The sequence below is a fragment of the Thunnus albacares genome, chromosome 13, assembly GCF_914725855.1.
Source record: "Thunnus albacares chromosome 13, fThuAlb1.1, whole genome shotgun sequence".
In the NCBI taxonomy this organism is placed as follows: domain Eukaryota; kingdom Metazoa; phylum Chordata; class Actinopteri; order Scombriformes; family Scombridae; genus Thunnus; species Thunnus albacares.
The window spans coordinates 27,353,548-27,369,848 of NC_058118.1; the positions used below are offsets into that span (position 1 = coordinate 27,353,548).

General features: G+C 36.5%; 2 protein-coding genes and 1 long non-coding RNA gene across 3 annotated transcripts in view; 2 read left to right on the top strand and 1 right to left on the bottom strand.

Moving 5' to 3' along the window:
* LOC122996174 (F-BAR and double SH3 domains protein 2-like) overlaps positions 1–136 on the top strand; it is a 36,210-nt gene extending 36,074 nt beyond the window's left edge. The window contains exon 20 of the mRNA XM_044371765.1: positions 1–136. Within this exon, the coding sequence (XP_044227700.1) occupies positions 1–84 (84 nt within the window). The 3' untranslated portion in view covers positions 85–136.
* LOC122996175 lies at positions 8–13,092 on the bottom strand. Its single transcript, XR_006406948.1, has 3 exons — positions 13,080–13,092; positions 130–2,551; positions 8–97 (listed from the first exon to the last, which is right to left on the bottom strand). It is a non-coding gene; the product is annotated as an uncharacterized LOC122996175 (long non-coding RNA).
* Positions 8,552–16,301, top strand: part of rsf1b.1 (remodeling and spacing factor 1b, tandem duplicate 1) — a 23,576-nt gene continuing 15,826 nt past the window's right edge. The window contains exons 1-3 of the mRNA XM_044371764.1: positions 8,552–8,753; positions 13,808–13,899; positions 15,771–15,863. Coding sequence (XP_044227699.1) covers positions 8,600–8,753; positions 13,808–13,899; positions 15,771–15,863 — 339 coding nt within the window. The 5' untranslated portion in view covers positions 8,552–8,599. The remainder of the gene's footprint in view (positions 8,754–13,807; positions 13,900–15,770; positions 15,864–16,301) is intronic.

The following is a 16,301-nucleotide window of genomic DNA, read 5'->3' on the forward strand; positions in this document are numbered from 1 at the left end:
GTCCGTGCTGCTCCTCCACCTCCGAAGCAGCACCCTCGGGGGCAGGTGAAGCGGAGGGAGGAGGTGGAGATCACGCTGGTGTGAAGGCGGCGGCACCCTGGTGGTGGCGGCGGCGGCGGCGGCGGCTACGAGAGCTCTGTTCAAACCCGCTGGGACTCAAACCTCTGTGCCTCTAAACGCACTCCCAAAGGAAACCAGAGGAAACTTTTAACCCCCCCCCCCCCCCCCCCCCCCGAAGACACCCGGAGGCCTGGAGAGGTCCTACACTTTGTCCTCTAGTCTTTCCACACAACAGCTCGTAGGGTCAGTGTGCTGTGGAGGAATATTGTGCCTTTCTCTTACCTGTACTTGTTGTCATGTTTCATTCTCCATTACCCAGTGTTTGTCTCCTATTTGAATTAGACTGATAATAGGGCTAATATTGTAATTTTTATAAGAAATATATATATATGTTCCAGTCCATATTGTCCACCTCTACCTGGACATGAATAATTACTAGTCCTGAAAAAAAGATATATTGAATGCTAACATAATATCTACTATTAGCAACTTCAGATATCAATCCTGATACTGGTTTTCACTGGTTGAATCCTGTTTCTGTTCTCTGTCGCTCATAGTAACTGATACAGTGATAACTGGCAGATAATGAGACCTGTCGCGTTATAATAAGATGTCTCTCTGCTAAACAGAGTAAAACCTCTTCATGTAATAAACTGATAGGAAAAGTGACGCCACATTATTAACAAACTTGTAATGATGACTTGATTTGGACACATTTTCACAGGAATAGTTTGACATTTTGGGAAATTCCAATGTGCTTTCTCGCCGAGAACTAGAAGAGATGATCATCATATACATGGTAATATGGAGCTAAAGCCAGCAGATGATTAGCTTAGCTTAGCATAAAGACTGGAAAAAGGGGGAAATTCTTGGCCTATCGCTGTCAAAAAGTTAAAAAATAAATGTGTTGTATCACGTTTATTTAAAGGCTCGGTCACATTTAAAATTGAAAACGATCAAATTTTGACGACAAATTCGACTCATTTCAAAGGAATTACGTCGATCAGTGAATTCACACGGCAGGAGAGAAGTAAATCTACGCAAATCTTAGGCATTAAATACAATTTGGGTGAACTTTGACATCAGGATTCAGAATTTAATCCATTTGAGCTGCATGACTTAATAATTTTGTCCCAATTAAAGTGAACGAGGAGTCAACCGGAAGTTAGCTGGTTCGGCTGGAAGCGATCCAAAAACATGGCGTATTTTTTGGGGGGGGGGGGGGGGGGGGGGCTTTATGTGCCGCTGATCTATTTTCAAAGGCGTGAACGGGCGCCCTCTTTAAACACGAGGTGTGTAACTGATCACAAAACTCACGGTTCGGATCAGATCACGGTTTTGAGTCATGGATCAGATAATTTTTCGGATCAGCAAAAAAAAAAAATACAGAAGACAAATATTTATTCTGTAAAACACTTAAAGGAAGGAACTTTGTCCGTGACTTGTACTTATAGCAGTTCATATACGTGCTGAACCGTTGGGGGGGCGATGCGTACGGATCATGGTTCAACTACGTTCAGTTACACCACTATTGAAAACGGTGTCCAGTTCTTTTTAGTACATCTGTGAGGTTACGCATCGGTCTGTTTCTTGGCTGGGAGTCTCCGCTGGTTTCCTGAGATATGACGTGTTAATTAGTGAGCGTCAGGAGCTGGTAGATGGATTTTTAAGCTGTGGATAGAGCTAGGCTAACGGCTAGCCAGTTGTTTCCAGTCTTTATGCTAAGCTAAGCTAACAGGCTTCTGACTTATAGCTTAAGTCTATAACATTAACATCTGTTCCTTCAGCTACATTAACTATCTGGTAATTATGAGACTCAAACATGTTTTTTTCTTTAGTCAATATAGTGCACTTCTGTACATAGAGTATTGATATCATTATTATTATCATAATAATGATTCCAACCAGATCAATCAGCCCCGTTATCCACCAGTTACATCTCACTGTATCACTTACTGCGAGGCTCTCTCTCTCTCTCTCTCTCTCTCTCTCTCTCTCTCTCTCTCTCTCTCTCTCTCTCTCTCTCTCTCTCTCGTCTTATCTTCACAGACTGATGTTGAGCTGTTGAGACTTTTTCACAATTGGATTACTACTATGCAACAAAGTTAACGCTTGGCGGGACGTCACAGCATGTTGTGAATATGTAGCTTCAACGCAAACCAAAAGTCTGGTTGTCTCCACACTCGATCAAAACGCCAGCACGGGCGAGGCTGGTCCTCTCCTCGAACACGACGTAGCTGTTCACGGTTACGTAAACAAGGGAAAAGTGGCAATTTTAGTTGAGTGATTGTTTTTGTCAGTAGGGAGAATCTCCTAGAAAAGTTTGTCTGATCAAAAAATAATGGATCCCTGATAATTTTTAAAACATTTTCCCTGCTTCTTATGTTAGTTTTCTTTGCACCAAATGCTGAGAAATATCTAAATGTTAAAGGACGAGTTCACTGTGTTTCAAGTCTGTCTTTAAACAACAGTCAGGAGCCCAAAATTCTTGCTGTAATTATTCCTCCTGTTCATACTGACCATTAGAAGATCCCTTCATGATGGGGAACAAAATCCACAGTCCTCCTCTTAAAGTTTATCTGAAGCTAATATGAAGCTTCAGCGTCCAAATGAGTCAAATCTCCACTTCCTCTTTTTGTTACTACTATTTCCACCGCAGCTCAACAGGGAAACAGAAAGAGGGAATCTGATGCTAAAACAGACTGTAAATGTGTCAGATATCCACTTGATATGATTAACTCAGACTGATGAAGCCTCATATAAGCTTCACATCTACTTTTAAATGCATCTTAAAAGTGATTTTGGCCTCCATCACTTACGTTGAAAGCACATTTAAAGGATCTTTTAACAGCCGGTATGAACAGGAGGAATGATAACAGCGAGGAAAAACTTCTCAGTGTTCATACGGACGCTCGTCTATTGTTTGAAGACAGACTTGAAACATCGTGAATGCGTCCTTTTTTTAAAGGGAGAAATATAGTGCGTACATACATAGTTTAACTTTTTTTTTTTTCTCTTGTGTTGTAAAATAAAGATCTAGAAATGTTATTATGACGCTGATGTGGCCTGTAAAGGTTGCTGGCGAGCGCGGTGGTTTGTTGAGGAGAAGGTTGCAGTTGGTGACAGTTTACACTGAGGTCATGTGCAGTTTAAAACATGCCTTTTTATATTTAAGGAGGAAACCATCCTGAGCTGCTAGCTGTCCAATTTTTAAAAAAAAAAAAAAAAAATCTATACTGTCATAGTGAAGCACTTTTTGATGTCTTCTTATTCCTTTTCAGTATTGATCTGTCGTGAATGCTACGTTTGTTTGTTCAATATTTTCTTGTTTGACATTTTGTTTACCAGCTATAATGGTATGAATACTTTTCTTTTATCGACTCTTGCGTTATTTAGCCTTAAATAGCCATTGTAGTGTCTTTGAGATTGAGATATGACCATCTGATCGTATTGTTTTTGAAATATCAATAGTTTACAGAGAGCTTGGAGATGGATATCTGTACAAATAATAGCACAGCTTTTTTTTTTTTTTTTTTTTTTTTTTTTTTTTTTAGAATTAGGATAAAAACCTATTAAATTGTAGTTTCAATTGGATCATAGGAAAAGAGATATCTGTCAGCCACGTTGCTGTGTTCTCGTTGATCTCCTTGAGATCTGAATGACATCAAACTTATTTTTGAAGTTTGCATTTTACCCTGTTGTATTGAAAAAAGATAGTCGTCAGACTGAAGTCTCTTTTTCCCGATAGAGAAGTTGTTGTTAACTTGCTACTGGTCCTGATTTCCATGTAAGAGTCTGAATCTGAAATTCAGTGACAAACTGCCCACATTATACGCCGTCAGCTGTGCAGAGGCTGCTGAGCGTCATATTTACACACCAGTGGATGTTTAACTGTATTTATTGTGTACAAATAAATGTGAAATAAAGATAGCTTAAATGAAACAAACTTCATTTTAATCGTGTTACAGTTTGAACTTTATTTTCACTCTTGTCGTCTTTGGGGGGGGGTTTTCTTTGTTTGTTTTTTTTTTTTGCTCTGCACCATAATTTGAAAAGTGACATTAAACACAAATTTAAAAGATTCACAACAGAAAGTACATTTAAAAAAAGAAGTTAAAAAACAATCACAGAGGTAAAGATGATTATTTTATCTTCTGTGCTTTAGTTACTTCCTGTTCTGTACGTGTGTGTGTATAAATTATGTAGCTATATTTTTTTATATGTATATAAGGATAAATGTATATAATATCATCTACTTATCAATTAACTTATTTAACTAGTCTTTCTTTCTTTTGGTTTAGTTTTGCTTTGGCTTCCCTGTGTTGTTGATCAATCAGTCAAACTTTATTTATAAAGCATCTTTCATACAAGTTGAACGTAATTCAAAGTTGTTTACAAGTAACAAACTCACAGGATGGTAAATATGAGTAAAAAAAAATAAAGAGATTAGAAAGCAAAAAGTAATCAAACCTACTTAATAATAGTTAATTGATCAGTAGATAAGTAATAGTAAGAAATTTACAAAAAAGCATTAAGAGCCATAAAAACCATAAAATTATAAAACACTATATAAACACCAAGCAAACCAGATAAATAAGAGTTTTAAAATCAGTTATTCACATTGAAAACAGTATGTATGAAAACAACTTTCAAATAATATAGTATTAAAATTCACACACACATTTATTTTTATACATATATATATATATATATATATATAGGCAGGAACAGCATACATGGAACACCATAACCCAGTGGCTGGCATAGTGTACAGGAACATCTGCACTAAGTCTGGGTTGGAGGTCCCAAGGTCACAATGGAAGACACCTCCTCAGGTGGTTGAGATGGACCAAGCTAAGATCCTGTGGGACTTCCAGATCCAGACTGACAAGCTGGTGATGGCGAACCAACCGGACATCATGTTGATCGAAGGCAGCGGTGATAGACGTAGCGATCCCAAACGACAGCAACATCAGGAAGAAGGAACACGAGAACCTCGAAAAATACCAAGAGCTGAAAGAGGAGCTAGAAAAGATGCAGGGAGGAAAGGCAACAGTGGTGCCAGTGGTAATCAGAGCACTGGGGGCTGTGACCACAAACTGGGAGAGTGGCTCCATATACGCACACATATATGTATATATATATATATTTACACTGTATGTTAGAGGAAAGAAATGCAGATTAACTAGTATAATGCTGCCTGTGGTTATTTTAAGTGTATGTTACTGTCAGGACACGTTTGTCTGTTTGTTTGTTTGTGTTTATGTGGAGATGTACACAGTGTAACCTGGAGAGGGTGCAGATGTGTGAGGAGGAAGAAAAATATTAGTAAGAAAGGGGGAAAGATTTAAAAATATTTAATTTTTATTGATTTGCAAACACATACACAACCATTAAAAACAAAAATTAAAATATATATACAATATATATGTATATAATTTATACAGGAATATAAGAGAAAACAAATAACATACAGATGAAACAATCAGCCATTTCCTTCCAGGGAGAAGAAGATAAATAATAATAACATTTGGGGATTATTCATGTCAGAAAAAAAAGTTCTTTTATTGAAGTTTTCTGGTTTTGATGCATTCTGCTGTTTATTTGTTGTATTTGTTGTGTGTGTGTGTGATATCATAGCGCCCTCTAATTGTCTTGATCAATATCACATGCAGGTGTCGTCCATCCTGCAAATCTTGTCTCAAAGCTTTTTGCAGCAGGACATTCCAGCAGTGGAAGAAGTATTCAGATCCTTTACTTTAGTAAAAGTACCAATACAGCGATATAAAAATACTCCATTACAAGTAAAAGTCCTGCATGAAAAATCCTACTTAAGTAAAAGTACATAAGTATTATGAGCTTGATGTAGTTAAAGTATTGCAGTAAAAGTACATAAGTATTATGAGCTTGATGAAGTTAAAGTATTGCAGTAAAAGTACATAAGTATTATGAGCTTGATGTAGTTAAAGTATTGCAGTAAAAGTACATAAGTATTATGAGCTTGATGTAGTTAAAGTATTGCAGTAAAAGTAGTGGTTTGGTTCCTCTGACTGATATATTATTATATATGACATCATTAGATTATTAATAGTGAAGCATCAGTGTTAGAGCAGCATGTTACTGTTGTAGCTGCTGGAGGTGGAGCTAGTTTACACTACTTTATATACAGTTAGCTAATTTAGTCCAGTGGTTCCCAACCTAGGGGTCGGGCCCCTCCAAAGGGTCAGCAGATAAATCTGAGGGGTCGTGAGATGATTAATGGGAGAGGAAAGAAGAAAAAACAAAGTTCTGATACACAAATCTGTTTTCAGTTTTTGGGACTTTATCTCTAATCTTTGATTTCTGGTGAAATATTGGATCATTTGAACATTTATTGAAATGAAAGCATGTGAGAAGTTTAGAGGGAAAAATCACTATTTGGTGGAGCTGTTAACAACTCATAGACATGTGAAATGTGACCCCGACTACACACTGCTTTATGTAAGACGTCAAAAGCCAAAAAGGTTGGAAACCACTGGTTTCATCTTTAACAATGTGTTGTATTTTAAAAGCTTGTTATATTATCCATTGTGTCAAATCTTCATCTGAAAAGTAACTAAAGCTGTCAAATAAATGTAGTGGAGTAGAAGTATAAAGTAGCATCAAATGAAAGTAGTCAAGTAAAGTACAAGTACCTCAAAACTGTACTCGAGTAAATGTACTTAGTTACTTTCCACCACTGCGTTAAACAGTCGCTTTGAACACACTTCTATCATCTGTGTGACATTTAAACAGAAGCTGCACATCTGCAGAGAAAAATACTCCCTATTCAGTCCAACTAAGCAGCAGTTTTATATTTAATATAACAAATTAATTAAAATATCGTCGGCCGGCTGGTTGATAATGAGATATAACATGAAGATCAATTGAGGTGAAAATGAATCAGTAAATGATTCTCCTTATGTACCTGAATGCACCACAGTGGGCAGAAATTAAATTGATACACTAGTTTGTTTACATTGACTTTTTAACGCAAACCATTGTCAATTTCCAAATAATAAAAAAGCACCACTTCCTCTCAGAACTTTAAAAGTAATTACATATTAATTTCTGATTCATTTAAAATCCCTGAAGAAATCTGAGTATGTCTAAGAGAAGGAGTTCATTATAAAAAAATGCTCTCTGTCAAAATATACATTGATGCATATTTCCTGTAGTGCTTTCATAAGATTTTATCAAACTAAACAAGTATAAACAAAAATCACACAAGCGTTATATCAAATACATCTTATCTTTTATTGTACATCTGGTTCCAGTGTGAATAACTCTGAGTAGCTTCACACCACCGCTGCTAAAATCAACTAGAAAAACACTGGTTATCATTTTATATACATTGAAATTTATATTTTACACCAATGTACAGACATTAGCCTTCATCTGTATAAAATATACAAGTAATAACACAAGCAGCAGTAACCTCACAAAAAATAAACACACACACAAATTAAATTATTAAAGTTTGTGCAGCTATTCTTGTCAGGACATTGCATTGACTTCCATTGATTGTGGGCCGCCAAACCCAAACCCTAACCCTGACCTTAACCAGGACCTCTGAAATGATGTTTTGCCTCATTGGGACTGGGCTTTGGTCCCCATGAGGAATACTGGTCCCAACAAGGTCTGTGTTTACACCAGAAAAGGTCACCAAGAGGTGACAAAAACATACACACTTGTTGTCCTAGATCACTTTTGGGGACATTACATAGACTTAGATTAGTTTCCCCGAGACTTACCTATCTTTAACCACTGACTCAAAAGTCATCTTTTTACCAATTGGGAACACAACTTTTGTCTCCAGTTGGACAAGGCGTCCCCAATTAACTGTTTTTTTTTTCATGCTGTCAGTTGTTCACATAATCTTACTGTATTCTTACATTGTAGGGTTTTTTTTTCTTTAGAAATTTAAAATAAAGTCTCAGCAAAAGTAGCCCACCAAAAAAAACTTATACACATAAATTATATACATTTAAAAAATTCAATATATAATATATACTGCCATCTTTTCACATAATCTTACAGCATTTTTGCCCTTTTTAGAGGTTCAAAAAGTCTTTAAAAAAAGTAACCTAACAAAAAATACTAATCCACACACAAATTAAATACATAATAAATAAAAAATAAATAAATTACAAAATATATATTGTTTTCTGTTCAAATAATCTTACAGCCATTTTTACACTGTAGGTTTTTTTTTTTAGAAATTTAAAATAAAGTCTCAAAAAAAGCAACCTGACCAAAAAACACACACGCAAACATTTTAAATAATAAATGAGTAACTAACATAATATATTTAATTTAAAATAAAGTCTAAATCATTTTTCAGAGGCTGAATTTTTTTTAAAAACATTTTACTACATTACGAAGGCAGACTTTAAAAAATTGTGAACTTGCCCTTTAATTTGGATTTTTAAAAGGACTGATTTCGTTCGATGCTTTATTTTGTTAACACCGGAAGTGATATATATTAATTCCGGCTGGCTTGACACTGGTGTTGGAAAAGATGGCTGCTTCGGCGGCAACGGCGAGTTCTTCCCCCGGTTTGTGTCCAAATTACGCCGTGATTTGCTCCTTCCTGGAGCGGTACGGCGCGTTGTTGGACTTACCGGAGCTCACCTTCCCCCAGCTGGAGAGATATCTGCAGGACACGTCCTCAGGTAAGGCAGAAAAACAATGATCTGCTGGCGGGGAGGAGGACAGACTTCACTGCTGTTCTAACGATAATGGTACCGAGCTAGCAGGCTAGCAGCTACGTTAGCCAGTTGTGTGTTATTGTGTGGTTTTCCAACCTTGTTGTTTAGTTAAATTTAAGTTTACCGCGCCTCAGAGCTGCCTTTCGAAGTGGGAAATGTTTCTACGCACAATTTAACGACCACTCAGGTGTAAGCCCGCCGATTTATCCGAGGTTTTCTGTCACTTTTAAGCTTTTGAAATGGGCTTAATTTTTTTTCCAAGCAGCAGCCTTTTATCTGCCGCTGTAACGTTAACGCAACACAGGCAGAAATGTGCGGGGATATTAGTGCTTGCGAAGCGGTGAAGATAACGGTAGTTCACGCAACACATCGTGGATTTTGATAATTAGTCGGTAAACACGGTATTGTCTGAGACGGGCTCGAAATTGTGCACTTTATTTACAGTTAAAACATTTCGCCATGTAGTGGTTACACACAGCTTCTGTCAAGCTCCCGCAGCTGCGGCCTCTTCCGGTGAAAGCTTGCAAAATACACCAAATGTTTTTGTGCAATAATAATAATAAATAATAACAAAAATCAGAATCAGATTTATTGTAGAGTAGGTTTGCACATACAATGAATTTGCCTTGGTGTTGTGGTGCATAACAGTCAAATATATATACAGAATTAAAGGAGCAATGTACAACATTCAGCCTCACTATAGATTCACTACAGCAGCAGCATCTCAGACCAAAACAAATGTATGTATTGTTTGTAGTATTGCAAAGAGACATACATTGTAGTGGACTTTTTAGTTGTAATAGGAGAGAGTTTGTGATCAGGCCGCCATGTTGAAAACAGTTGGGGAGGGACTCATACGCACTAACATGCACGCTCATTAGGGGTGCAGTGGATCACAAAAGTCACAGTTTGGATTATTTTTCAGATCAGGAGGGAAAAAAAGGAGATAAATATAACTTTGCCCTCCATTTATTCTGTAAAAGCGAAGAACTTTTGCCATGGTCTTAAATTAAAACAACATTCAAGATGTCCAATGTTTAAATAAAATCTTAAAATATAGAAAATAATCAATACTCAGTCGTTAATTTAAAGTGATACATGAGGCTTGATACAGTTTTTCTTTTAAACATGGTGCTGAATGAAACAACAGCCTGTGTCCACATCTTCAGACCTGTTAGATGCTGGTTTGGTTGTTGTTTTCTTCAAATTCCCTTTTAGTGACACGCTGTCTGTCCGTGACTTGTAGCTCTAGCAGTTTATTTACTTTAGACACTAAATTTTGCAAGTAATCTCTGATTGACATGTTTGCCGAACTGTGGGGAGGCGATCTACTCAGATCACGGATCAACTACGTTCCGTTACACCACGAACGCTCAGATATACTAACATGCACGTGTAGCCGGAACGTCTATTAAAACAAAGAACAGAGAAGTTCGGATAACAACACACTCAGAGGAAGTGTGACTTTATTCTCTGCTCAGGACGCCATTACTCCACTGTATCTTTACGTAACAAATATTTGTATACTGACATATTTTAAGTTTTATATTACTTTAAGTAATCCTAAATAATATAAAAAAAGAGAGTTTACAATAAAAAAATATGTAAAATATAAGTGAGAGGAGCTGCTACAGGTTTGAATTTTAAATTGAAGAGAATGAAATGAAATGTACAAAATATTGACCAGGAGTGTGCAGTTATCAATATAATAATAATACTACAAGTTGCATTAATGTAACGCGCCATGTTAAATCAAAGATCTCAGATGTGCAACTATAAGATTATGGGGATTTACGTTAATATAACGGATAGTGTCCATGTGAGGAATAGAGTCTGTAGAAATAATAATAATAATAATAATAATAATAATAATAATAATAATAATAATAATAATAATAATATGTTTATTTGTATTACTTTCATGCAAGGATGCAGCTCAACAAAACAAGATCAGATGAAAATAAACAATGAGGGAAAAAAAGTTTGATCACAATACAATCAAACATTAACAATGATACCAGTAAAGTGAACTCAAATTAAAAAGGTTTCAGTTTCTTTTTTAAACTACGGGGAGTTTACTGTTTTAAGATCCCAGATGCCTCCATTAATAACAAACATACTACTGTGTCCTCATTCTGTATCGAGAGCATGATGACGTTATTATTATTTCCACACATTTACTGACATGTTTATTCAGGTGAAACTGCTCTACTTCCGGTTGTGCAGCTTATTGTGGCTGACTTGACTATTTTATGTAGTTGCTGTACGCATGTCTGAGGTCCTCTGAGAGATAATAATAATAATAATAATAGTCTCATCCCTGATTCACCCCTCATGTGTTTTTAACCCTTTTAACATTATTTCTTTCTCAGCAACATTTACTTCAGTGGCTGTCTTGAAAAAATATCAGACTTTTTGCAAGGACTTCTGTAAATCCGATGCATGTATTTTTAATTTATTTGTAAAACCTTCGCAGGACACAATGTCAGATCTCGTTTGAACAGTAGGATCCATATCAATAGTGATAATATTATAACATAAAGCATGATTAATTTTCAATGTTATTAATTATTTCTTCTAGTTCGCTGTGAAAACAGGGCATCTGTGGGTCTTGAAAAGTCTTTAAAAAAGCCTTGAATCCAGTTTCCTCGGGTCTTAAATTTCATCTACAAAGATCTTTAATATTTCCTCTTTTCTGCTGTGGACTTTCATATCATTGATAACTTTTTTTTCATATGTGTTTGCGGGCTGTCGGGTGACATAAATCTATAATAAACTAAAAGTGAGACAGTGGTTTGTGCTGCAGGAAACTGTTTGAGTCGGCGCCGTCAGACCCTGCAACAGACAGTCACTACTGCGGTTACACTTCCTCAGAAGCTGGTCAATTTTAGCAAAAACATAATTTTGTAATCGCTGAATCCATCCATTATGTTTCTGTCAGTTATCTGAGTCCAGAACATGTTTCTTGATTAATTATATTACAAGGAGTTACTGTTACATACAGCAGGGAAGCACTGACAAAAATGTGATATAAATGTCAATAAATTCATGTCCTAAATAAAAAAAAATGGTAAGCCTTCTGGGTTTTCCATCATTCATTGACTGCCAAAAAGGTATTAAATCGAATCATATGTGCTGTTAAAAAAGCTTCAATTGAATTTAACACTGCAGAAACCTCCCAACAAGACTTACTTCAGTGGCTGCTGTAAATCTTAAAACATGTACTTTTATTTATAAAACCATCGCAGGACACAATGTCAGATCTCATTTCATTAGCAGGATCCATATCAATAGTAATAACTGTATTATAACATAAAGTATACGTTGTTTGTCGGTGCAGCAGATGATCTCTAGTTGAAGCAGCATCCCAGGTGTGTGTGTGTGTGTGTTGGTGGAAGGTGAAGGACGGTGTGAATGTTTATTATGTGGAAGAATAGAAGTAATGAGTGTTATTTAGTCATCTTGTAGCAGTTTTGCTTTACATCTCTACGCGACACACTTAATAGTGAAATAACTGTTTCATGCTGCTACAAGACACTTTATTCACCACCTGGTTACAGTCCCTCCAATGCAGTTTTTTGCAATTTCCTTTTCCCCTCGCTGTATTTGTGACTATATATTTGTCTCATTACTCTTACTTTCTATGTTGGTGTATATACGTGGTACTTTTTCTCATTTATTTAAGGTTTTATCAATGTTTTGTGTAGTAGATGCTCGTAATATGTGTCTTTTTAGGGTCTCTGTTTGCATGTGAATGGCCTCCTTGATGTTGGTTCTTATATGGCCGCTTGTTATCATGTGACCAACGCAAACAGAAGTCTGCTTTCTGTCTAGAATGATAAAACGCTACCGGCGTCGCTGCTAACATGCTGCTATTCTTCTTCACTGAAACATAAGTCCGCCTGCGTAGTCTGAGGAAATATTAAAGTTTGGTTTCGTCTTTGGCTCATATATTATCTCAGTAGTCATCTGTCTGATCCAACCGGATGCTGGATAAACAGGTTAAAAAGACGACGTTTCCTCCTCAAAGGACCGAGGAGGAAAAACCATGTGACCAAATCTCTTCCAAAATAAACGAGTGAAAGAACAATCGATACTACATCCAATGTTTCAGGCATATCCTCAACTCAAGTCATGTATGAATTCATCAAAAAATTAAAACTACATAATTGTTTTCTGGTTAAAGTGGAGAGAGGTTAAACGCAGGAGAAGAGTCAACATCAGGATAATAGATAAATGTTGTTAATTTAACAATAAAACTGTTTGTCAGTCGCTAACAGTGCAGCTCACAAACATGTTTGTTGTTTATTATTTAATCTTTATTTTATCAGGCACTTCTCCAAGAAACTCTCAAAAGACAAAAACACAATCAGCCGACAGAAACAACAAAAATACACAATAAACAAGGAATTAAATATTGTTATATATTTAAAAAAAACAAATACTGTCATTATATTGTTATTTTATGGCATTATGTACGTCAGTTGTTAGTTTTATAAATGTAAACATCATTTTGGGCCCGTTGAGGACGACAGCTGCTGATTCAGAGATCTGTCGGGTGTTATTTACTTTTCACAAACTGTACTCGACTAAAGGTCTTTTTACAGTTTGTGATTTTAAACTGTGCGAGACGAAAGTTTACAGTTGTGGTGAAATCTTTGAAATCATAATAAAGACATAAGAGGTTTTGTTCTCCTGAATATGTACGTCACACTCCAAAAAACAAAACAGTGGAAACAAAAGCAAAGTTTGTGTGATTTTTTTATTTTTTTTTTTGCTGCATTTTCAAAAACATAAGCAGGTGATTCGAGCCGGTCACGTGTCAGATACTTTTATAGAGCTGCGACGCCTTCGTTGCACAATCTGACAGCCTCAAATCGACATGGTGCAGTCTGACACAGATTGTCTCAAACACAGTCGTAGCTGTCTACAGTCTAAAGGCGCCATGATGCAAAAATTAAATCTAAAGTGACTTTTAAATAATTGAAGTAACCGTATCGTCTCTAATGTCTCCTCAGTCCCGAAGCTGCTGGTTGATCTTCACGTCAAGTTGCTGAGGAAGATCGGCAAGTCGGTGTCAGCAGACAGATGGGAGAAGTATCTGGTCAAGGTAAATGTTTGAGTCTTTTATGTTTATTACAGATACGGGACACATATATGGGAAAGTAGGAATCCAGCTTTTTCAAAAACGGATATAGATTTTAAAGTTTTGGTCACATTTGGTACCAAAAACAAACAACAAATGCTGATTTTTTTTTTTTTTTTTTTTTTTTTAAGCTGCATAAATGTATTTGTTTGGACACTTTGGGGCTGCAAACAAAACATATTATCACTTATAAAAGTAGTTATAGTGAACTTGTTAGCAAACAGTTGCTTATTTACACATCCAGCAACATTAAACATGCATGTGGAGTCATGTTTCTGTCCACCTGATGAATATAAGTCTTAATATTCAGTCTCCTGTCAGCTCTACTAGTTTGGTTTCCACTAACTCCTGAGATAAATATCTGTGTCTTTAGCTGCTAAACGCTCCACTATGTTCACTGTGTGCTGAGCAGGTTGTGTACAGTCTGTTTTTTACAGCCTTTTCACTGAAAACAGCTGCCTGCTGTCATGGAAACGAGACTGATGAGAGCGGAGCAGGCAGGCGGTAAAATCATAACAGTGAGTTAAAGGAGGATAAACGCTCTGGAAACTAGTGTTGGTGATAATTCTCTGTGGGCTGATCACTACGAGCAACACCTTTCACACGAAGGCCTTCACACACCGAGGATGTGACGGAACAAACCACCCGAAAATCAAAGCTATTCATGCCGGCAGAGATATGAATTTGCAGCAGCTCATTCCTCAGAGGAAAAATGATGTATTCAATTTCATCCGGCGATGATGATGATGATGATGAACTCCGACCTGCGTTCAGCGTCTCTGTACACAGAAGCAGCCGCCTGTCAGCTGCAGCTCCTGACCGGCAGCCGGCCAAACTGTCTTCATGTCGGCAACACGGGAAGAAATCAACAGTGTTTTGTATTTATTGATTCATTGATTTTTTTTATTTCCCCACTGTAGCGAGTGAGGGGAATCTGAGAGCCTTGATCAGTCAACATAGATGCAGGAAATAAGTTCAAAACACATATAAAGCGGGATATCTGTGATCAGCTGATTACGAGTGTAAAAAAAAAAAAAAAAAAAAAAATCGTAGGAGGGTCTCCTTGACCTTTGTCATACAATAGAGGCTGATATGAGAAACTCAGTCAATCAACAGGTCTGTCATTGTCATCAGGAGTTGTAACGTGACGGCCGCTCTGCACAACTACACAACCACACAAGTATTTATGACAAAAAAATATATTGATGTTCAAATTAGTTGCATGAAAAGACGCCCCCCCCAGTGTGTAAAGGCCTTTTGTCATTTAATCTTTTGTTAATATGTAAAATATTGATTAGTGATGCTTTAATACCAGTGGAAATCACATTAAAGCATCAGGGGACTCTCAGATCGTCCATGAAATCCTGCTGATTAAAACTGTAATACCCAAACGTGCCTTTATGGAATTGGGAGTAATTTGTATCTGCGATGTCATAAACTCTGAAGTCTGTAATGTTCTGTTGGTGCTGAGACTGTGAGAGAGGCGTTGATTTAATTTAACTGAGGTCATAGTTCATGGTGTTTTTAATTTATTCTGAGGTGTTTATTAGTTTGAACTACAACAAAGATGGCGGAGCATCACGAATCACACTTCACTTTTTGTGGGTGAACCAAATCAATCTTTGATATTTTATTTGCCAAAGTGATGATGTATCTTTGGAGTGACATGAACGGCTCTGGATTGAACAAACTTTATTGGTGTTGTTTGTTTGATGGAGTCAACAGCGCTCTGACGGGGAAACGATGATACTTTGAAAGAAATAAGTCACACATTTAATCTTTTGTACAAGCTGTTTTAATAATCTGTTAAATTCATTTGCTCACTTCGGTTGCAGATATGTCAAGAGTTCAACACAACATGGGCCTGGGAACTCGAAGAAAAAGGGTACAAGGAGATGACGATGGAGTGCAAGACGGGGATCCTTAAAGTAAGAACGCAGTTTTTTGTTGTTTTTAATGCTTTTTTTTTAATTTATTGCAGCTTTAATGAAAAGAGTTTCTAGAAAGAAGCACAGGTGTTTCCTAACAAAGTAGCAAAAGCTGAAGAAGAAGCCGAGGACTGAAGTTTTCTACATTTTTTATCGTCTGGTGAAAAATAGATCACATATAGTGTTTTATCTTCTTTGGTTCCCGGTGAGAAACTACAGAATAAAACATAATAAGAGTTAAAAAAAAAAATGTTTTCATGTTATTTTTATAGTATGTAAGACGGTTTTTATGTTATGCATAAATAATGTGTCTGCATGTTAATCATCTGCCAGCTTCTGAAACAGCTGCATCTGTTTAAACTCAACAGCAACTGACTAAAAAAAAAAAAAAAAAAGACTCGAAAGATTAAGTGATTAATTTTCTGTCGTTCGACTAAT